The 23,857-nt window shown below is 36.3% G+C and overlaps 3 protein-coding genes and 1 long non-coding RNA gene across 8 annotated transcripts; 2 read left to right on the forward strand and 2 right to left on the reverse strand.

Moving 5' to 3' along the window:
- Nucleotides 1-3,982: 3,982 nt before the first annotated feature.
- Nucleotides 3,983-6,881, forward strand: LOC135652880 (mitochondrial import inner membrane translocase subunit Tim13-like). Its single transcript, XM_065174195.1, has 2 exons — nucleotides 3,983-4,227; nucleotides 6,487-6,881. The coding sequence occupies exons 1-2, from the start codon at nucleotides 4,102-4,104 to the stop codon at nucleotides 6,634-6,636; spliced, it is 276 nt and encodes a 91-aa protein (XP_065030267.1). The 5' UTR covers nucleotides 3,983-4,101; the 3' UTR covers nucleotides 6,637-6,881.
- Nucleotides 6,882-7,512: 631 nt separating this feature from the next.
- Nucleotides 7,513-9,492, reverse strand: LOC135672151 (flavanone 3-dioxygenase 2-like). Its single transcript, XM_065180605.1, has 4 exons — nucleotides 9,218-9,492; nucleotides 8,869-9,116; nucleotides 8,250-8,574; nucleotides 7,513-7,755 (listed from the first exon to the last, which is right to left on the reverse strand). The coding sequence occupies exons 1-4, from the start codon at nucleotides 9,413-9,415 to the stop codon at nucleotides 7,513-7,515; spliced, it is 1,014 nt and encodes a 337-aa protein (XP_065036677.1). The 5' UTR covers nucleotides 9,416-9,492.
- A 741-nt stretch (nucleotides 9,493-10,233) lies between these two features.
- On the forward strand, nucleotides 10,234-15,879 carry LOC108952501 (uncharacterized). 5 transcript variants are annotated; one of them, XR_010502247.1, is made up of 5 exons: nucleotides 10,234-10,358; nucleotides 11,935-12,086; nucleotides 12,186-14,676; nucleotides 14,931-15,038; nucleotides 15,331-15,879. It is a non-coding gene; the product is annotated as an uncharacterized LOC108952501 (long non-coding RNA). The 5 variants fall into 5 exon arrangements; XR_010502244.1 differs by having other exon boundaries at nucleotides 12,186-14,479; nucleotides 14,587-15,038; XR_001977476.2 differs by having other exon boundaries at nucleotides 12,186-12,448; nucleotides 14,352-15,038.
- A 311-nt stretch (nucleotides 15,880-16,190) lies between these two features.
- Nucleotides 16,191-23,857, reverse strand: LOC103978647 (agamous-like MADS-box protein MADS3). Its single transcript, XM_009394544.3, has 8 exons — nucleotides 23,539-23,857; nucleotides 20,392-20,470; nucleotides 19,483-19,544; nucleotides 19,233-19,332; nucleotides 17,204-17,245; nucleotides 16,782-16,823; nucleotides 16,577-16,710; nucleotides 16,191-16,469 (listed from the first exon to the last, which is right to left on the reverse strand). Exons 1-8 carry the CDS (start codon nucleotides 23,718-23,720, stop codon nucleotides 16,382-16,384), a joined length of 729 nt encoding a protein of 242 aa, XP_009392819.2. The 5' UTR covers nucleotides 23,721-23,857; the 3' UTR covers nucleotides 16,191-16,381.

Genomic DNA, 23,857 nt, shown 5'->3' on the forward strand with positions numbered 1-23,857 from the left:
AAAGCATGAGAGGCTTGCTTGAGACCATAAAGAGTAGCTTATAGACATGTTGAGAAATACTATAATTAATAAAGCTTGAAAGTTGCCTAAAAGTACATCATCACCATAAAAAAAAAACATATTATTCACGTCCAATCGTCAAATTCCCTAAATATTAGACAAGGTAAGAGAAAATAATACAAATTATTGTTGGCTTCATAATTAGGCTAAAAGTGTCACGATAGTCAAGGCCTAAATATTGATGAAATTTTTTTCCAATAAATCTTAAGTTTTACTTATTAAAGAGCTATTACGATTTTGTTTGATATGAAAACTCATTTGTGCCCTACAATGTTTTGACTTAGATATAATAAGACAAAGTCTTATATACCATTATCTAATAAAGCATTATATTCTTCAGATATTGTTGTTTACTATTTAAGATTTTTTAAGACTTGGTCGAGAGCAAAAAGCTTAGAAATAAAATTTTAGGATTGTTTTAAAAATAAAAAATATATTTATTTGATTTAAAGACTTTTTTTTTAGATTTAGTAAACATCGGATGAATTGTTGGCACCATGCACGAAGGACTTAATAGGTTCTGAGTAGATAAAGTGTTTGAATTGATGGATGGGATTAATGTTTCAACTTGAATGAGAATATTAATATAAGGTTGCTTATAAATTTGGGGGACCTAATCAATAAAGTTATTCAAAGCCGATCTAGGTAAAAGAGAGTTAAGTGATTTATAAGAAAAAATCAAATTTCACAAAATCAATAAAATAAGAAATACAAATTATTTAGTTGATGGATCAAAACATTTAAATATATTTTGATTAGTATAATATAAAAAAATCACATGATTTTGATCATTCGAGTTTATTATGCGTGTAAGGTTTTAACAATAGATAACATAGACATATAAAAACATAACTTATTACGATACGAGTAGATCAAAATAGTTATTCAAATTATGAAATCATGTTAAGATTTAAAGTAAGCATATGATTAATAAGATAAATTGATATGATAAATATATAAAACCAAAATTAAAAAGATAAAAAAGCTTAAGTAAAGAGTATGAGACCGGTTTAAATAATTTGCTGATGATGATATTTCACGATCTTATGTTTAGAAGCATGTGGACGGATAAGAAAATAAGAGATTCTATTGATTTCAAAAAGTTATGAAACTTTTAAAATTCCATATATGTGGTGAGAAAATCATAGTAAAATAAAATAATGAATTGTTAAAAAAAAATTTAATAATAAGTTTAAACTTAGGAAAAATAATCAATACTTCATATTTTTATTTTAATGGGAAATAATCACATATATGAAATGATCAATAAAAATAACATAGTAGTTAAATCCATTATGAGATTATATTGGTGAAGAACCTCAAACATTAGTATATGTTTTATAAGAGAGGATTTAGAAAATAGAAGTTTGTACATTTTATTACATTTGCATGAATTACATGAAAAGGGATGACAAGATGATGATGATAAAGGTAGATTGCAAGAACAAACAATATAATTTAAAATATTAAAAGAAGAATATTATAAAATGGTTATATCATTCTTTAAATGAAGTCTTGACGGTGGCCAAAGAACATAAGTAACATTAGAAAGTAAAAAATAATTTTGAGAAAGAGAGAAGGTCTATAAAACCAATATGAGTTATTTTAAGACCTTTATCATTATATATCATAATATAATATCATTTGAACCATTATAATATAAATAAAAAGATAAATTACTCAAGTCAAACATAATATGATGAGAAATCATAGAGCCAACAAGCTAGTTTGATTAATGTTGAAAGGATTGAGCAACAAAATGAGGCATACAGTGGTGTTAACAAAAACCAAATAGGTGATCTAGTAGAATATGTAGAATATGGTGGGTATAAAGGTTGAAATATTCATGGAATAAAATAGTATCTTATAAGCAATGATATTTCTTAGCAATATAGCATTGCATATCATATATTTGATATGTGACTTTGTTGTTGAATTGTTGCCTAGATTGATTGATGCTTTTGTAATAGCATTGTTGCATGTTGTCTCCAGAATAATTATTTAAACGATTATCTTACTAGTTATAGATCTTGTATTTATTGTTAGAATTAATTTTGTTAGCAAAATTTATGATGATAAAAATAACATGAAAATGTGGTGAATCTTGCTTAAGATAAGCTTCACATTAAATAAGCTTATCATGAAGTTCTTAAAAGATATAAAACTATCACAAGCATAAATTACAGTCGAGATCTCATTATAATCTGAACCAAGACCATTTAATACATGAAAAATGATCTCATCATCATCCAGCGGTGCATCAATCATAACAAGTGTGTTTACTTAAGTTTTGACAGCCTATATATAGTGACCTTAAAAAACTTAAGTAGAGTTTCTTGAAGTTGCATAAGGTGACCTAAAATTGGTTGACATACATTGTTGGAAGCTTGAACCACAATTCATAAGAGAAATTTGTAGAGGCTAAGTAGAGAATAATTTGAGGAGAAAGAGAGAGATAATGATAGCACTTCTTAAAAGATAATTTTAACGAATGTATATATTAAAAAAAATATTTATGATCCACAACTGTAAGATTTTTTTTTAATTATTAATGAAAGAAAGTGTTGGTATCATCTACTTAACCTTTCGTAACTAATTAAAAGAGAATAAAATTGAGTCTATCAAAATGTATAATTTATGGGCATGAGTTTAAGGAGCTTGAACAGTAACGTTAAATGAAAACAAAAGTATTTTCATGCTGATAAAGTGGAATGAAGTAGTTTACAAGAAAGTGAAGCTTCTTAAAGTATAAAGCTCAATAGGAATTACAATATTACGTTCAACCAAGAGGAAACACAAAGCAACAATAGTAAACCAGAGGATCAAAGAAAGAAAAACTCGTTGAAACAACTATTGATCTAATACTACGATAAAAATGATTAGCTTGCATTCTATTGATTGTGGGTATAAATTTGTATACACAAGGAGAGATTACAAAATACGATAATTATATATATATATATATATAATTAATTAATAATATATATAATATTTATTTAAATCATTTCATAACGTAAGAGATAGATTATTGATATATTTATGATAATATATTATCATAATTTTTACAATCTAAAATCATAATAATATATTATCAAAATATTAAGATATCATAATTTATTTTTTAAATAATATCTTTCCTAATACTAACCACTTTAGTAAAAATAATTAAGCTTAAACATAGATCCCAACAGGAAAAGTTGTTAGACTTTACAAGGATCTTTGTTATGCCCGAAATAAATATTATGACATTATAGCATCATTTTAAGTTAATATTATTTTTAAATAAATAACAATAAATACATGCCTTCTTCCGTCCCAAATTAATTTTTATTTTAATTGTATTTTTGACTTTACAAGAGTTGATACAAGACTTGAGAGAAATAGTCTCAAGTAAATTTCTTTTTCTTATAGCTTTGTATGGGTCAATGTAGGCAGCAGCATATAAGTGAGATTAATTAGTTGGGCTGTGGATTTGTATTATCGAACTGTCTTCATTCGAAGAGTTGTCTTATTAAAAGAAATAATTCCCTACCTCTATGCCATCTTATTAAAAGAAAAAATCCCTACTTATTTTATTATCAATTTATTATCAAGTGCAATATTTTTTATTTTATTTATTTTTTCTAAAAAAATAGTATATATATTATCTTAAATCTTCAAATTTTAAATAAAATATTAGTAAAAGACGAAGTCTTTCTAAAGAAAAGAGAAACTATTTATGACCTTTTAGGATGATACCTTTTCAAACATCTTAAAATAGAATACGTTCCATATATATATATATATATCATTTTAAATATTTAGAGAGATATAATATCAAGATTTTAGAGGAATAGCAATGTTATTTCGGAACTTTCAAAGGATAGAGATGTAAAATCAGTTATATAGTTTCAATCCCAAAACTAGGGTTTTTAGTCAAGTCTCTTCTCTGTTTCCGTTCCCTCTCGCGCTCTCCCTCGCTCGCTCACTCGCGAAACCAAGAAAGGGGGAAGAAGATTGCGGCAGAATCCAGCGCCACGTCTCGTTGGTTCTCCGCTGCCGATGGATCCCTTCTCGTCTCCTTCGCCGTTGGGCTCCTCGTCGGAGCAGGCAGCGCCGTCGGCCGAGGCCCTCATGGACCAGCTCAAGAACCAGCTCGCCCAGGCCTACGCCGAAGAGTTCTTCGAGGTACGCCGTCAGTTATGGAGTCCTTGATTCCAAGTTGGATTTCGTTGGTTTTGATGCTTGTAACCCTGTTTCTTCTTGAATCTGCTTCTCGATTTGATGCTAAGTTTGTTCCTGCGATTTGCTTCTCTGAAACACGGTTGCCTAATGTTATCTCTAGCTATACCATTCGATCTTGATCAAGTCACCGGGAAGTCGGTCTCTTCGGGACAAAAACCGGCAGTAGAACACTTCCATCTTGTTTGCGTTGATGTCAGACGAGTTTCTTTCTTCTTTCTTTTCTATTACGATCTAGGGTCTCTCTTCAATATAGTAGATTGCCACTATTTAGGTTTTCTAGGTAATTTTATTCGTGTGCCACACATTAAGATTTTTGGCCATTCTTTTGCTGATGATTATTGGGAAGAGACAGGTTATTGGTGCATTCATTGTCAAGGACACTTAATTTGTCGATGATTTGAACGTAAGGACTTTTTTGTTCATTGGGAAGAGACAGGTTACTTAAGGAATGGTTGTACTCTTTGTTCATTCATGATTTCAGTTTTTAAAAGGCTTATGTTCGAAAGCTTCATCTTCAAACTGGGTAATACTGAAGTCACATGTATATGGCGCACTTAAGGAAGCTAAAAAATCACCTTTTTTATGTTTTAGATGAAGATATACTATTAAAATTTCCATTACCATCGATTTGTTTGTCCTAGTTGTTTTACTGTTGGATTATATCTCTAGAAATGCTGTGTAAGTTTGAATGCTTGACCTCTTTCATTCAGCTTTTCCTTGCTGGATCATGCAAATTCTTCTTTTTTTAAGTTTCTGTTGGTGTAGGGGCTGATCCATAGCAATTTCTTGAGCCTGTTAAAAAAGTCAAGAGCAAAAAGAACTGATGAAAACAAAATAAAAAGTAAGATGGCTTTTCCAATTGGACTGTCCAGGATGGGTGTACACAATTCGCAACTTAAACCATGAAAGGGTCAAATGCACGTCCACGCCCTATCTTCAGTGGCCTACCTAAACTTTTAACATCTAATCCAGGAAACTATGAAATCGTAGACTTTGAATACAATTAAACTGAGAATATATAAGTGGTAAGATATTTTTTTTTTAAAGTGTGTTTATTTTTTGTGAAGCATGAGGTTTTAGATTAGCTATGATTCACTGTTATGTGGCTATTCTGTGAAATAGCAGTTTAAAAATTAGATATTTCTCTGAGGTTTTCATTGAATAATGTGTGCTATAAATTATTGCACTAGAAACAAGTGATATGGTTTTATAGTAATGGTTTCAGCTATTAAAATTTGTCTAGGCACTATTATGCACTTAAAATTTGCCTTTTACTAGTGCTAAGTTGGTACTGCTACACTAATTTGTGCAAAATCATATTAGATGTATAAAATAAAGATTATTCTTAGGTGAAATGGTCAGTGCACTAGATTTTCATATAGCCCTTTTGCCCTTAAAATTCCTTGTGGATCTGTTGCTACTTGGAAGATAAACTGGAAGAAGAGTTGTAGTTAACTTGTGCCTTTTTATATATTCAATACTTCATACATGTAATTTTGCATGAGATCTTGTTTCCGAGTAAAAAAAAGTAAAAACAGCAAATAACCTTCTGAACCATTGGTGAAGCATATCATCCGCATGCAGATCCTTAGTTACTCGGAAACCATTGGTTTCCTCGGAAAAGACCTGCCTATATTTCCTAGCAGAATTTGCAAAAAAATATGCTGGTCGCTTTGAATTTCTGTAGATATGCACAAAATCTATATCTCAAAACGATTTAAACAGTTTGAGACCATTAGTGATAGCGTTCTTAATTTTCCATCTTTTCTGTAGTGTGCCTTATGGCAGCCTCCTGCACACCCAGGACAACTGCAGCCTCAGAATTAACTGCAGAGAGTTTTGTGATATTGTAGCCAGTTATGCCGACTCCGAATGAGATTGAACAGGGACAGTTTGTTCATTTGTGGCAAATCTACATTCAAACTTGTTGCCTTGATAATCAGTTTGCACCGTCAGAAAAGAAAGAAAACTATACACTTTTCCTGCTTTACAGAGAGGGATTTTAGATTGATGGGTACTGATTTTCACAATGTTACTGTTCTTATGCACATATCACCTAAACTTGTTAAAAGTTCTGTACAATGGGTTGATCTTGTACATCTTTACCGGTTGTCATTTTGAGGCCCACTTTCGCTATAATTTTATTCGACAAGTTATTGCTTGTTCGTGTTACTAAGTCTATGTGCTGAATTTACGCTACAGACTATAAGGAGCAAGTGCTTTGCCAAGTGCATCACAAAGCCTGGAACAAGCTTGAGTGGAAGTGAGAGCAGTTGCATCTCGCGTTGTGTGGATCGCTACATCGAGGCAACTGGTATCATCAGTCGAGCTCTTTTCAGTTCACCTCGTTAGTTCCAAGCATAGCTTAATTTGGTCAGTGAGCTTGGTGATCATGAGCCACCCCTACAAGGCTATGCATCCATTACTTGTTTTGCAACTTGACTTTACCTTCCATCCTATATCTCATTTCTTGTTGCTAATCCCAGAGGTAAATTGTGAGCATTGTTGATTGGCTGAAAGTTTATATCTTGTCACGAAGTCGGAGACAATTTTAAAGACATTATTCCAACAATTTATCATGATGTCATGTTTTCTTATATTCTTGGATTCTTTTTCCAGTCCATGCAGTTCACTGCCTGATGTGCCATCTTAAGATCTTTCTAGTTAAAACTTCTATCATTCAACTATGTCTCTCACACTCGCATCTCAAATGGAATGTTTAACTCATATGGCTTTTATTGTGGTGTGGATGGCCACCAAAGCCAACATTCTCGTGGGAGAACAAAAAATCGAATTTAAATATAGGTTGAACTCTGCCACAAGGGAACCATCCTTACGTAGCTTTACTTTTGATGTGACCCAATTTAATTTATAGGCCGTTCATCGAGAGCCCAATCACTTCATCCTTTGCCAAATAGACGAGCTTTATTCAACTTGGACCGACATCCAAGTTTGACCTCATCATCTGTCTGTCTTTATTATCCTTGTTAGGATAAGAGTTGTTCTTTGTAAGGAAGGTTTCATCCTTGATATCAATTCGACTACGTTCTAGAATGATGCAGATCGGTGTGTTACGCAACTATTATCATGCTGTAGAAATGTTTCGAGAGTCCCTTTTTAGTACGTATATATAATGTTCTTTTATTACAACGATGGGGAATGTCGTAACGCTCCTTATTGTAGATGATGCAATCTCACTTGGTCTCCTCGATGCCTGTTCGATTCCCCTCAGCGTTTGAAGAAGTCCAAGCAATGCTCGTCCAGGGCTCTGCTCCAGAACTTGTCGTAGTACTGTTCGTAAGTGTAGCTCCTGTACATGGCCCGACACCCGTCGCCGCCCACGAGCTTCTCCGGGGGGCTGATCACCACGCTGTTGCCGGGGCAAAGGAATGACGCCACCGATATCCTCTCCTTGTCGGAGTTGACCACCGCTCGATGCCGCACGCTCCTATACCTTCCATTGCTCAATGCCTGCATTCACGTATGCACAGCTTTTACCTTGTCTAATTCCTAACCTTTTTTACACAGAGAAGAAGGAAAGGGAAGGGGTGAGCTGATGGAAGTCAAATTCTCGGACCGTAACATATTCAAAGATGATCACGCAGTCAGAGAAGAGAAAGAGGAGCACAAAGACTCGATATCTCTCGGGGTGTTCCAGTCCGGATAAGAACAAGATACTCAGTCTGATAATGGAACAGTGGGGACCGATAACGTGGCATCGTTGACATCTTCTGCTACGTCCAAATGAAGAAGACGTTTAAGAAGAAAATTAAGTTCAATCCCTGGAAAATCTCAAGGAGAATTAAGTGATAGTGGGAAGAAAAAGAACAATTTGCTTTTACTTTTCTTTCCCAGGTGCGCAGAAGGATCGAATGATCATTAATTAGGTGGAGACACGGAAGAACACTACGGCTATGTCTCTCTGTCTTCTGATCATATATGACATTTTATGTGATGAGGGATACCTGCAGTTGGTCAGCGACGTTGACGACCAAGGCGTTGGGTAGGGGACGAACGGCCATCCATCTGCCGTCCTTGAGGACCTGCAACCCCGCCACATTTGGATCCTGGAGAAGAATGGTTAGGACGTTGGGGTCGGTGTGAGCCGGCAAGCCATACGTGAGCTCGGGATCGGGGCACTTCGGGTAGTAGTTCACTGCCATATGTTGTTCCTGCTCGCCGAGCATCTTTTCCAGGTAGTCCTCTTCCAGTTCCAAGCTCAGAGAGATTGCTCCCAGCAGCCGAAACCCTAGTCGACGGACTTCCCTGCAGTAAGCGCTCACCACTTCCCTGACACACGTACAAAGCAGGAGAGATTGTTTTCTTCCCCTCAAAAGATGGTACTGCATGCAGAGTGCGTAAATAAAATGGTGCATATGACACACGTTGCCTTTCTCTACTCACAAGTAGCAATCATATATATATGTAGAATGAAAGGTTTAGTAGACAGTACGTAGATGAGCATATCCAAAGGGCTCAGACATACCATGTGAAGTCACAAGAAGACAGCAGTTGGCCATCCATTGCCTATGGGATACATGCATATGGCATTACATGAAGAAAAAAGGGATGGGGAAATCTTACTTGAACGAAGTGGGGTTTGAAGGCCAATCGGGCACGAGCTCCTCAAGCGGATAGCAGTGGAGGCGGAGATAGTCCCTCCAGTTGCGGACCGACTCCTTCCTGATGTTGAAGCTCGTCGACAGCCTCATCTTCTTCGTGGTGTCGTCGGAGTAGTACTTCTCCTTCTCTTCCGGTGGGAGGTGAAAGAATTCCGAAGCCACTCCCATCATCTTCTGCATCGAATCCACCGTCACTCCGTGGTTCACTACCTGCACACAGACATACATATATATATGTATAGAGAGAGAGAGCAGTGAACACTTTGTTAAAGTAGCAGGGAAGAACGAGGCTGCAGACGGCAGGAACGCACCTGGAAGAAGCCGAAAGACCTGCAGGCGACGGCGACTTGCGCGACGATCTGCTGCTTATCGGGTGAGCCGAGATCGATGATGGGGATGTTGGTGTCGTTGATCACGTCGTGGAGACGAGGCCTTTGTGACTCTGGCCGGACGTAGCTCTCGGGGAGGGCGATGTGGTTGCCGGCCGCCGAGAGCAGTTGGCTTGCCATGGGAGAGAGAGAGAGAGAGAGAGAGTGGAGACTCAACACAAATGTTATGGGGTAGTTCCTGAATTGAGGTCCCTTAAAAACCGTCGTACTTTGATCAATCCATTATTCGTATATAATTTAGATCAGAAAATGCGACAGAATTTTTGGCACGATAAAAACCATCGTAGATGATGACGTCAGCAGTATGACTGCAGACAACACTCCAAACCTATGGGAGGAGTTGAGGCCATACTTGCAATTTAGAGAACGATAAATGTTGCTATGATTTGAGGGGTGGCGGGGAAGACCGAGTACCGAGAATCCAACAATGAACCGAATCAATCGACAGGCGAAATCAAATGCTTGCAAAGGTCAAACCCTTGTCTCATTCGATCATAATACTTATTTTATGCATCAGAGTACGACTATTACGCAATTGCGAATGAAACACTTGCCAGAAGCAAAATGACTCTCACGCAATTGAGAGTCCTTTCACTATTTTTGACTTGATACCATATTATATATATATATCATGAAGAATTGCATTGCAAGTCAAAGTCTATCTAATAAAGATTTTGATTTAGTCCACCATTAGGTTTGGAAATGTATATTGCTTGTCAACGAAAAGGAAATTTCATTTATTCGATTGAAAAATTATTGACATAAAAAAAGGTAATTGGTCAAGCAGATTCACGAATCCGGGTTGTGGCAATCGGATCCTGTCGACCCGACCGGGTTGACCAACTTTCCGGGTCGGATGGATTTCGGATGACCCGAGTACGAGATAAGAAGGAAGTGTGCGATTCGGATCCACACCCGACAACCCGACAACCCGACCTCTAGGGCTTTCAGAAGGCGACGAAGGAAGGGACGATCGGTCGGGTGGGGCAGCTGATGGAGAGGCTTGACGGCGGTGCAGTGGGGCCTGGTGGTGGTGTATGTCCACCCTTCCATCGCCAACAAGGTCCGCCGCGCCCTTCCCAGCTACTCCTTTAGAAAGCTTTACGCTCAATCTCTTTCTTTATCTGTGTTCTTCATATTTCCATTTTTTCCGTTTCTTGATAGTTTAATCTCTTTGGAAGAAATGTGTATTTTGTTCCTTTTTTCTATTTTATTTATTTCGTCGTATTAATTTCATTTAAATTGTAGCAAGAATAACATGTATGTAGTTTGGTTGTATTAGGATCATAATCATACAAGTTAAGAGTTTTGAGAAATGTCCATAATCTCACAGCCATCTTGCAAATTCATAAGTGCGTGCCCTAGAAGTTTCCTTGTCAAAATTGTTCGTCAATCACTTGAAACAACAAGACCCATGTTTTGTTTTATCGCAACCAATTTATTGACCATCATGAGGGACCAATCCAAATAAAGTATTGAAAGTATTGGTATAAGAAAAATTTCCTAGACAACACCATGATTATTTCATATTTGAATAATGGAAAGTGCAGGCAGCTATTACGGACTCCTGTCTGTCTTGAAGCAACTGGGATATCTGTTCTTTCTGGTTGCCTTTTTATCTAAAAGGGAGTATAACAACCTTCTTAGAGTTTCTATGCTATAAACGTAAAAAAATACAGGTCTTGAGTCTCACAACTTTGACGTAACCATTAATTTTTGTTTTAACGCATCGATTAACTTCAAATGAGAGTTTAAAATGGACATTTTATATTTTGCGTATTTGTATTTTGTTTGATGCACTTGAAATGATATTTAGACAAAGTCATTAGTTGTTCTTTATGATTGATGACTTTTTGATCGGAGCTAAACATTTGATTTTCCTATAGCGGTGGAAGGAAGCATAATGAGCAACTTTGATTATTTAAATATGATGAAGATGATTAGATGGGATAACAATGAAGATACTAGGTCATTGTATATATGTGTATATTTCATGCAATTATATCTCTACTTATAAACTTTGGAGCTGAATTGAACTTTATGGTTTGCTATCCTAGATTTATTATTATCTTAAGAAAAAATATTTTGACTTCTTGTACACAGTAATTTCTTGCTCTTCATTTGGTTGTACAATTTCTTCTTGAATTTCCTTCTGTTTTCCTTATAAACCAACTAAAAAAGTTTAGGAATGAAACCCCAAAAGAAGCTTTAGCATATGTGAATATCTGTGGATCTATGATCCCTCCCATGCACGACACGCAAACACGCCTAAGCAAAAACAGGAAGAAACTATAACTAACTATCAAAATCCTGCTTTCATGTGCCTTTCAAGTGTTTATTTCTTACTGTTCTATGAAAATATTACTCTAACTGTGCAGCTATCATCCTGGATATGCACAATTCTGATGTGTGGAACTAGATTTTGGATATTTTAGGTTACTTATTGTGAATACTATATTTAATCATGACATATTACCTCTTGATCTTTTCATAATCCTTTTGGATATCCTGCTGTGATCACAAATATTGGTATATCCTTTATTCAAACCTGTTGCAAGTACTTCAATACACATGAGAGGGAAGGATGAGTTCCAAAAATGTTTCAACAGCATACTATTCTTATTCTTTTTCTTTGACAGATGATGATGAAATATTTGATGGCGTGATATTGGCTTATGAAACTGATATTCCTAGAAAACGTGCAAAGATCCTTTCGGGTCTAAGACTATACTTTGGAGTTAAGTGAAAGCAAATTTACTGCTTTTTCCTCCTCGGCCAAACATGTTATTAGGTAAAGTACATCATCATGCTATGGATCATGCTACTTTTATGCCCATACTTATTTTGTGTCCAAGCATGTTGCTTTATGCTGAGTCTCTCTTGTAATCAGTTTGTATGGCAGCCTGAGCCATTCTTGCAAGAAAAGGGAAGTAAGTTGATATATGTTTATGCCTGATTCCTGAAGAAGCTGTTGAGACAAGGGGGAGCAGATCAAGTAAATGTAATCTGTAGAAGAAAAATTCTTAAAAGAGCTTTTAATATCATGAGGACCATTTTGAGCTTGTACCAAACTGCATTATTTGGTCGGTTTACATCATGATACAGCCACCCCTTATGCACAAGGCTAGCACCATCATTCTAAAGAATTTTCATGTAAGTATTCTGATATTATGAGGGTGTATTGTGTCAGTTAGGAGATGATAAGTTCGTCATGTTATGAAATACTCATTTACCCTGTTATTGTGTTTTGCAAAGTGCTTTAGACATTTAGGGCATATTTGGGCACACATTTGTATTTTTTTAATGTGCATTTGGAGAAACAGGTTTATGTGAATATGTAATTGTGGAATGCATTGTCTGATAAAAAATAGATGAAAACTGAATCTTAAATGTGTATTGATGTAAGTGTATTTCAAAAGTCCATTGAATATTATGTGACAAATTTATCCATCTGACATTTTTAATATTTATTCAAAAGTGAATACATATTTTTGTATTAAAATTAATAAGTAAATAAATAAACGATGTATGTAATCTTAGAAAAAATTTCATATGGCCTAGATACATAATAAATAAAAAATATAATCATATAAATGAATGTAAAATAACATTTGCAAATAAATAAATAAGATTTCACCTTATAAAAGAAATAAATCATGTTGGTTTCTTGTAAGAGGAGTCGATGGACTTGTGAGAGCCTAAGAGGAGAGTCGGCGATGGCAAAAATCAAGAGAAGGGGAGAGGAAATAAGAATTAGGGATTCTATTATATAGTGATAATCTTGTAATTTGAGAGAATGTCATAGGATACTTTGGGAAATCTAAAAAAAATCATTAGTATCCCACAAATGCTGAAATACTAATGCTATCTTGAGGTAATATCAGTATTTGAGTATTTGCAATGCAGCATCTAGGCCAAATGCCATTTGAAAAAGTTTACCAAGCATCAATTCACATTTGAAATGTGCATTGGGCCCTCAATGCACATTTTGAATGTGTTCCCAAGTACACCCTTAGACTCTCTCCTAATCTTACTAGTGCAGTAATGCTATGGCCTGTATGTTGCACATGCAATTGGAATGTGAACATTTTTAACTTATTGATCATACGAGGAATCAAAACTTTGAAACTAAGTTATGTTGCTTAAAGAACAAAATGACATGATACTTTATTCCACCTTGGAAAATTTCTGATGTCACACTTCTCTCCAAAATCCTTCTCTTTAGTGCTTGGGAACATTGCTGAGTGGCAACTAACATTGGAACAAACTAAAATGAACATGGTTTCCTCAGCATGAGTGTTCATAGTTTTTATTGTGTCCTCTTTGGCATATGTCAGTCCATATCAACTCTTCAAGTCATGGTAGCAAAATTAACGCATTGATATATGCACTTGAAGGTTGTGGGACAATATGTCGACATCAGTAAATGTAGAAGAATTCTAATTTGTAGTTGCACCTGATAATGGGACACCATAATTATAATTTAGATGTAGCTCCAATTTATGGCTGGTTAAATGGTGAGATTTATTTGTGATATGACTTTCATGCTTCCTAGTCATATGGATAGGAATTGTTGCTACCTCTCTAGGTCTGTGCTTATTTTTGCTGTGCATATCAAACCAGCATAAAGTGTTAATGGACTTCCTTTTCCGACACTTCAGCGTGGTAGATAGGTATATGCTTCTATACAGAGCTCATTTTTCACCATGCCTTCATTAAAGAAGATGGCTTTAGTTTTGATATTATATGACAACAATTGTCTCTGTCATCTTTTGCTACTGGTTGCTTAATCTATTCTGATGTTTGTTGACTTTGTTTTCTTTTTATCAAGAAAATTTAGTAATATAAGATTAATATCTGATTACACAGAACTAGGCAGTTCTTCTATTGTAATAAACAATATGGTAATACGATGGATCATAGACCCACAGAAACTGTAGTAATATGACAAAGAAGAACTGATTGCTCTCTTGCAACTCATGACATGTTTATTAGCGCTAGGCTCAAGTCTTTCTTCTTTATTTTCACTCCTATTCTGTCATAACACTTTTTCTAGATTTTCGTATGAAAGAAGTTGCAGAAGTATCCGAAAAATAAAAGTAACAAAACTTTGCCTGGAGTTGGTAGAACTTGAAACTTCGCCTTTAGTAAAATTTACTTCTCTGGAGATGCCTTAACATCACGGTATGTCATTTATTTTTCTCATGCCTCATGTTTCACTCGTCCACTTTGTATCAGCCGAAGAAGGTATCCTTTTATATTCAGCCAATATGTTTTTCCATTTTCTGTAGCATCTATGCTAGTCAAAATTAATAGGAAGAGCATAAAGATTATTCAGTGGAATAAAAGTGTCAAACATGATTAAGGCTGGGTAATTATAGGTATTTACTCACGTTTTTCTTTGATTCCTCTGGGAGCATGTGACTTTGTGAATAAGTAGGGTGTATCTGACATGCTAACACTGTACCGATGTTGGAGATGCTGAAAGTGTTCACATACCACGACAAATGAGTATTTCCATGCTTCAATGTTTATTAAGAAAAGGCTCAATACTAACATATGGGACAGTTGACTATAACGATATTGAGCCATGCAGTTTGGACTGACTATACTGTAATGGTATTGTGTGATATAGTTTGGATGAAGAAATACTTAACAGATCTGGATCGTTGGTTCCGCCTGACACTGGATGCATCCGAGGGTTCTCTTAACATGGTGTAGAAGATGGACCACATATGGGCAGGTGTGATTGTGTTCATCTAACAATGGTTCCATTTGTTTACCTGCAATGATTGAATCCTCATTGCCATATAACCAATCTTTGTAGTTTGTAACACCTTGGCCACGCTGAAACCTCATGATTGCATCACTTCATTATTATATTGCTAATATAAACATGAGATGTTGATAATAGAGGAAAATCAGCTTTATTTTTTTATCAAACAATTCAAAACCATCGTTTATTAAGTTATTTGACAGAATTTTGTTTCTCAGTTGCCATCTTATTACTAATTCTATGTGAAGTTACACTCTAGAATATATGAAGAAGTTTGAAGAGGCTAAAGGATGTTGGGAGGGAGCTGCAGGTAGAAGCTACCATCCAGTCGGTTGAAGACAAGCTACTGAATTCGCCGCACCCACACAAGTCTAGAAAATAGACTCGTGAAAGATCAGAATTCTTCAGAGGGGCCTCTTTCTGGTGCAGTATCGATCGTGCAAGATGAAATACATTTGACAAAGTCTCATGTATTTTGTGAAATGCTGGCTGGCTGCCTGGGCAAGAGCACACAGTGGTGGCACAGTTTTGAGTTAACTTTTTTCCGAGGGGTAGATTGGTTTGAGGCTTTTGGTTTTCCGGTATATGGTGCACATCATCAGTCTTCTTGTTTTCACAAGAAAGCCCGGTAAATCGCTGGGGAAAATGTGTTTTAAAGTTTCTTCACCAAACTCTCGAACAAATTATAGTTTCTGGTTATTGTACTATACGAATGTTGCTCCCCTCCCTGTGGTGCTTAAACCTCATTATACTGGCAATTGTTGGGCATGTGAATCATCTTGAAATGGCAAAAATGATGCATTTATCATCTTTGATCCCTCCCCACCAGCAATAATCACTTCCCATATTGTTGTGTTACTGCTTGCAGATGGGTAGATTAGTGCTGCACATTTGAATTCTTTAGTCACCCAACTTTACTGGGTATTACTCGTGAAACGTTTGCTTTAAGTCACAGATGCAACATTACTTTGTCGATGGAAATGGCAACGACAGGAACAAGTTCTAAGGTCTTGTGAAAGAAATAGTTCAGGGATCCTTGAGACTCTGTAGAACCGATGCATGGCTGTGAAGTTCCTATTGCCATCGGGACGACTCTGATAACTCTCGCGGTATCAATGCTGGAAACTGAAAACCTTCAAGCAGAAGAAGGCGATGGATGGCACAACTTTAGCATAGCAGCACAGGATGTTTGTTCTACACCAAGTAGGGCAGTTTCTCGAGACGTCCGTCGACAAGTACTACAAAGTGCACAACAATAGCACTACAAAGGGCAGTTTCTTCTTCTTCTTCTTCTTCTTCCGGTTCATCGGTCATGGCACCCAACCCAGCATGAAATTGTTCTCTCCTGCTGAGTTCCTGGGCATCGCCACGACTTCGGGAGGAACAAACTGGTGATACCTGTTGAGGAATCACGTCGTGCGCGATCATACAAGCGAAGCTAAAGACCATGTTCTCCGGATCTGCATGCCAACATAGAGTGGGGAGAAGGAAGGAAGAACTCATACCCGATCTGCAGCGTGGGTTCACGATCCATCCCGCTGGATTGCAGCGGCTGCACGGGGAACGCGTTGCCGCCTGCGGTTGCGTCAGAGCACCATGGCCCTTGAAGAGCTCTGAAGGTGGCACCTTCTGCCTCGATCTGGCAACACACAAAAAAAGGGATTTCTGCAGTCGTTGAAGGTTTCATTGTTGGTGTAAGAAGGAACGTACCTGCTCTTTCAGCTGCTTGTTTATTTCTCCAAGATGACGCTCCTTCCATCACAAAAACAACAATATGGATTACTGCCAATCGACGGAGATATAAGAGCATTCGAAAGAAAAATGAGGCATCATTCATCCACCACATTCGCTTGCTATTCATGACGAAAATGCCAGAAGATTTCGGGTCGAGGAAATTGATCCAGCTGAAAGCTAAATTAGAAAATAAGCCGAATGCATAGTGTTTTCATGCACGCATTTCAAGAAGTACAAAAAAAAAGGATAGTTCACTAAATAATCTTCAGTTAAAGAAATAGCAATGTCGATTGTGTTTTCATCTATGCGTTTCAACAAGAAAAAAGGAAGAGTTTACTTCATCTTCAGTCAAATAACAATGCGATGCAAGATTAAAGAAAGGATCGAGTGTTGCTTACTTTCTTCCGAAGTTCTTCCATCTGGTCCAGCATCAACTGAGTCTGCACTTGAGAATTCTTGATTATTAAGCATGTATTCGACAATTTAAGAGCATAAACAAGATATCACACCTTCTCTCTCTCTCTCTCTCTCTCTCTCTCTCTGAGTGAGTGTGTGTGTTTTAGTAGAGTTACTTGTGGCTTCTTCTAATTCTTGCCATAGAGCTTAAACAGTTTTCTTTTCTTTTTCTATGTTAGGCCTTTGAAATATGATGAAACCATAAGCTAGTTTCAAGTTCCTGATGTGTTATTGCCATGATAGTCATCAACCGCTTGGCAGAAAAGGCCTCCTGCATCCTCATCACTTCATTAGATGTCTCAAGGATGAGATTTTGAGTTGTGCTGTAAGACAATCTTCTCAAGTTCTTTTGACTGACTTCTTGACTGTTTACAAAGTGTCCTAATCATTGGGATGTCTCCCCGGAGGCAGAAAATTGATCATTTGTGTTATGCAATGCAAATCCACATTAAAGATCGACAAATAAAACCATAAACTGTCCATATTGAAGCAAATAAAATCTCAGAGGCTTGAAAAGTGCACATAAACCAAGCACAACAGCAACTTTCAGTCTTTTAGTGAAGGTTGTTCATGTCATTGAAGCCAAGTTAAAGGATAAGGGAGGGACTGTTTGGTTTGCTGCATTTCAAACCTAATACTTTCTTTTTCCTGGGAACTGTTAGACCGAAAAATGGGTTTCAGGAAACATGAGTGGCATCAAAATAGAACTTAGAAAAGAAGTCAGGATGCAAATGATTTCACCACATGCTTGATAGAATATTAGAAGGCATCTTTAATTCAGTAACAAGATGATGTCCAAGAGTGTAGCTTTACTATTGCGTGTAGATGCATACAAGTCAATCAGATTCCATGACAATTATGAATTTGATTCAGAAAGGAGAAAAATGACATGGAGGGTATCTTGATATGGGCTGGTTCATTGCAAGCTTCATGAACCGAAAAGAGGCAAGCTTTGGTTCCAATGTTATCGCGAAGAAGAAAGTGATCGATAAGTATCATGGTTATGAATTAATCACTATATTCTTAGTAAAAGAAAAAAATTCAGTATCTTCGAATCTAGCTGTCTTGAACAAATTCTAGAGTATCAAAAATTAATCACTCAATTTCGATGTGTACCATTCGGTATGGGCAGTACGTACCGATCCGAGAGGATATCGGTGTATGGACCATCTTCTATCGGGCAGTACTAGTGTTTTAATTGATATCAAGGCGTATCGACTGGTACTGAGGTGTACCGATCGGTACCGCCCGGATTTTGATCGGTATCGAGGTATACTGATCGATACGCCTTGACATGATAGATGAAGGTATTTTTAAGGTTTTATAGTATATCATCGACACGTCCTAGCATAATGACGATATGTACTATACTAAGCTCTGCTCGGTACGTCGATACATATCAATATTCAAAACCATGTTACCCATCCCAAAAGGTGTCTTTGAGAGTCGAGGGTGATGCTGGTGCTTATAAGCCCAAAAGGATTGTTCTCTTAGCAAGAATATATAATTCTTTCAATTCCACCCTTCTGCTACCTTGAGAAAAAGAAAAGCCCCTCATTTTATGGAAAAAAGTCTGTCATTGAGCAGCCGTTCAAATAGTGCATTTTGAAACCCTAAACCATCCTCAGTTACTATTGCTTAGTTCTGATGTCTATGAACATTTTCATACAAATCTTATTTTTATCGTTTAGAGGAATGTGTTTCTGAAGGATACATTTAGTCATGCCAAAGCTAGATCGAAACATGTAGGAGGTATCATTGTTCACTTGTCTTTGAGGAGATCAAAAGAAACTAAGGTTTGCAGCTGGAAATACCAAATGACAATCCAAGTAATCAAACTAGGAAACTGCCACAATTATATTTGATGCTTCTCTATTTGCATAAATGAGTGTCTTATGTGATCGAAACTCTTGAGTAATTCAAACTCAAAAAGAAAGAAACCCTATGGAACATTTAGGATCTGTACATCACCTTTCTTTGCCGGGCCTGTGAGAGTGCAGATTCAAGCTGTCTTTCCAGTTGTTGCAGTTCCTTCACACTCAGTGGACCGAGGTCTTCCCCAAGCAAATGCCTTCACATAATAATATGCAGCTTCTATGTTAATCGGTGTAACTAAATAGCACTTTACGTTGATCATAATTTATAGATGATCGAATCGGAAGTTTGATTTGGCAAAAAGGAAATCAAGCAAAAATGTGTTGCTGCTGGATAGAAGGAGAACCTCTGGGAGCGTTGCAGGGACTCGAACCTTGTCTTCAACTTGGCCATTTCTTGGTACCAATTCTACAATGTGGTGCAAATGACTAAGCATCATGTCTTCTTCTAATAGGCAAATAAAGGAACTCTAATTGCTTGATTATATTGCAACACAAGGAGAGCAGCAAGTGTGAAAGTAGATTACATATTTACATTCATATATATGAGACTAGGGTTCTCTAAAATCATATCTCATGACAACCTTCCTCTCAAAGCAATTAGAATAGCATATATGTACAAGAAATCTGGCAACAGCTTTATTATGAAAGTAGATGAAGATAAAAGGAGTGCTAAGATCAAAGAAAGAACATGGTTCCCACTATACTCAGAAATAAGCTGTGACATAAAATCCACATGTACTTTACGACTATAGAAACATAAAGAACTAATGCGAAAATTATTAATACAGAAATTATATACCTCCTTTCATTATTATCGAGAATTTTGACAATAGTTTTTCTCAGTATTTTATCATTTTTTGGCTCACGACTCTCACTTTAGATGGTAAAAAAATTCTTAAAACAGAGATAAAGCCTAAGAATAAAAAACTCATTTATATACAGACATTCTACTATCAAAAACGTTTTTCTCTATTACCACTAGCCTCCATAACGTTCAAGGATTAATTCAAGTTCGAATCCTTAATTTATACCACTCTTTATGTGTTGGAATCCGATCGTCTAGTTTCGAGGGACATGCAAATTCACAGTTCTATTCAACTTTAGGGCACGAAATGATTAGCGTTGGTAGCATAATTCTTTCACATTGTCAAAATAGTTCTTGATGCAAAATATCATCAAAATAATATAAGAGAATGAAAATGGTCACAAAATATTTGACATGATGGAAACCCGAAATGCCAAAGAACACAAACCTGTGCTTCACGATTAGCAACGTTAGAATCCTGGGATGTGTAACAGCAACGTTGATATCGCTCTAATGTTTTGCTTGTTCTACAATGTAATCAATTCAACAGGACATTATCAATGATAAGTGTGATGATAAGGCCATAAATGAAAACAAAGTTCAGTAAATTAAATGGCGAGGAAACACAGATCATATGGTAGCTTCAAAGACTCCATGCAAATCCAATGTGCATAGTTGCATGAAATAAAATGTATAACATGGTCTTCTCTTTACCTCCTGCCACAAGTAAAATTGTCATATACCATAAATACTATAACATGGACAATGATAAGTTGCATTAATTGTCATATGTATAACTCAAAAGGGTTCTACAAAGGAATGACAAGAAATAAACTAAAAATTAGGATTATGTTTTTTGTAAAGAAAATCACAAGATTTTTCTTTCTAAGTAAAAAAAAAAATAAAGATTTCGTTGTGTTAATATATGACAATAAATTGGGTTTATTCAATATTAATGATGGCCATCAATCATGAGAATGAAATACAACCTTGACATTTCAATTTTTTTTTTGGAGAATAATCTTCCAAATTTATGATCCCATTGAGGTTTGGAGAAACAAAATATGCCATCTTTTTAACACACATATATTCACATTATAGATGAACACATTATGAATGCCTAGAAAGTATGCCCACTTCTCAAATGAGAGGGATTATAATGGCAATATCTTCCACATGTATAATCAGAAATAAAGTATTAGCTGAAAAACTCAATTGGAAATATTGACAAACATTTTCCAAAACTCAAATGTATGATTTGAGCGCTGACTGTCCATTTAGAGAACACCTCTCATCCCTACTCAAATGTATGATTTGACACCATAAGGTCAAAGTTTACTTTTTGCTAAAACTTTCTTTTTTGTATTTTTTACTGTTAAATTGCTAGATTTGGAATTATCAACTCTTTGCTCACTTATTCCTATGTTTAGATGGTAGCATCCTTGGCTGTTCTTTTTGTTTCATACATCATTAAAATTTGACATGCTAAAATTTAGAACCCATTAAGAAAATTAGTAGCTTCATATAGCAATGGTGCACATAACAACCTTAAGGACTGATGAACAAACTTACCCTCATTAAAATCATGAAACCAATTGAAAGTTGAGATTAAGTGTCTCAATGACATATGTGAGAAATCATATGTGACCTAGGCTTGAGCATGATTAAGCAAATCAAAAACTCGACGAACTTACCGGTTCAATCACAAAGCAACAAGTAGAAGGACAACTAGGAAGATGAGGTGAAACTAAAAGAAGAATGAATGTTAAACACTATCTATAAGGATCATGCTTTTGCATAATTAAAATTAATTTATCATAAAACAAGATATCATTACAATGTGTACATTGTATTGTAGCCTTTGTTCATAGGAAGATGTAAAAGTTAAATTCTCTCCATGTTTTTGTACAATAATTTTAATGTTATCCTAATTTCTTTATATCTTTTTGAATCTCAACACTACAGCTATTGGGATACTTAGATATTTGACTTGAATAAAATCCTACTTACCATATGACAAAAAATTAAAGATCTATGTACTTGTGAACAAAAATGATATTTGGTTGCCTTGTAGATGAGAAGTTTGTTTACTTCAAGAAACTTTTAAGCTCAAGAGTTATGTTTGATCAACAGATGAAGATGAGATAATCATGATTCCATCCCAAGTATTCTTCATGGACAATAACCTAGTTGTAGTGATTGACTAAATTAACTGTGTCATTCAACTGTTTGATTAACATCTGACTGGTCTTGTATTTCTGAATTTAAAATTGTAATACTTTATGTGCCTGAATTTGAGTTTATTTTGGACTAATTAACAAAGAAATAAAATGTACAAGGCGAAGTAAACTTAAATACCATCATCAGATTTCCCATGCATTCACTTTACATCTTTTTTCATTCCTTTCCTATCATTTCTATCTTCTTCTTCTTCTTCTTCCTACCAAATTACTCTATTTATGCCTTCTCACAACTGATATAAACACAGTAATACTAAGAACTGATTCTTTAGCTTATAGATCTGTCCTTGTGAATGTTCATCTCAAAGCTTTTCACTTAGGGGTAGCTCCTTGTGCACACAACACAGTGCTTGTTTGACTCATTGTGTACACAAAGCTTGGGAGATAGTCTAATGTTTGTTCACTCTTTCATCTTCACAATAAAAAAATAGAGAGCCAAGTGCAACAACTACATGTTTATTTTACTTGAAAGGACTCCTCTAATGTTCTTAAGTGAAAGGCGATGTTTTCTCAAAACATGCTTCCTTGCCTACTTGCTAATGGTTGAATTGCAATCAGTTCTTAGACCCAAGGAAAAGCAAGTAGGATATATGTACCTTACATGACAATCATATGTAGATGAGTATGCTGACACTTTAACATCTGAAGATCTGCATAAATATGTCATCATTATCTACGATCTAAAAATCCGAGACTCGAAAAGATAAACTCAACAAAGAAAATAAGAACCAAGAAATCCCAAGAAAAGAAGGGTTGAGATCCTTAAGGATTCGAAGCAGGCACGTGTGTGGATCGAGTTGACAAATCCATGGAGAGAAAGCACAAACTGGCCTAAATGGATGGTAGAAAGAGAGAGAGAGAGAGAGCTGTTCCTCGTTTCTTTTCCTCGGGGAACTCATCCTTCCAGTGATCCAAGGGCTGCGTTTAGGGTTTTTAGAGATTTGAGATCTGGGTGACCAGAGCTAACACAAGAAGGGTAAAAGGAAAGGCGAGAAAAGCCGGGGATCCAAAAGGTAATGGCAGATGATGCCATAAATAAGAGAAACGAAGGGTTAAAGAAAGATCGACGATTTCTTACGTCCAGACCTGCTTAGTCTCTTCCAACAAAGACATGAAGCAGAAAATAGGATCCACTAACTTTTCGTCAATCCTCCTCCTCCTTAGCATAGAAATGGCAAGGATCAATCCTCAGATGAGTATCCATGCCAACACTAGAATCAACCTGCATCAGTACTATGAACACGCCACAGAACCAGCTGAAAAGGTTAAAGCCATCGCAGATCCAGCGTAGATCTATGGGTTAAGGACCGAAAGTGAAGGCGATCAGCGAGAGAGAGCGTGTGTTGGTGGTGTACCCAACGCTGCCGAACTCGTAGACCTTGCCGCGGCTGGAGAAGATGATGAGCGCGACCTCGGCGTCGCAGAGGACGGAGAGCTCGTACGCCTTCTTCAGCAACCCGTTCCTCCGCTTGGAGAAGGTGACCTGCCGGTTGATCTTGTTCTCGATCCTCTTCAGCTCCACTCGTCCCCTCCCCATGTCGTCCTTCCCCTCCCACACTTCCTCTCCTCTTGCTTTGCGTTGATGCTGTGTTGGAGAAGAAGAGAATATAATTATGGTTGGGGGATGAGAGAATATTACAGGTGACAGTGATAGGGCACGACAACTGTTGCCTA

Source organism: Musa acuminata, chromosome BXJ1-4 (assembly GCF_036884655.1).
Source record: "Musa acuminata AAA Group cultivar baxijiao chromosome BXJ1-4, Cavendish_Baxijiao_AAA, whole genome shotgun sequence".
NCBI lineage: Eukaryota > Viridiplantae > Streptophyta > Magnoliopsida > Zingiberales > Musaceae > Musa > Musa acuminata.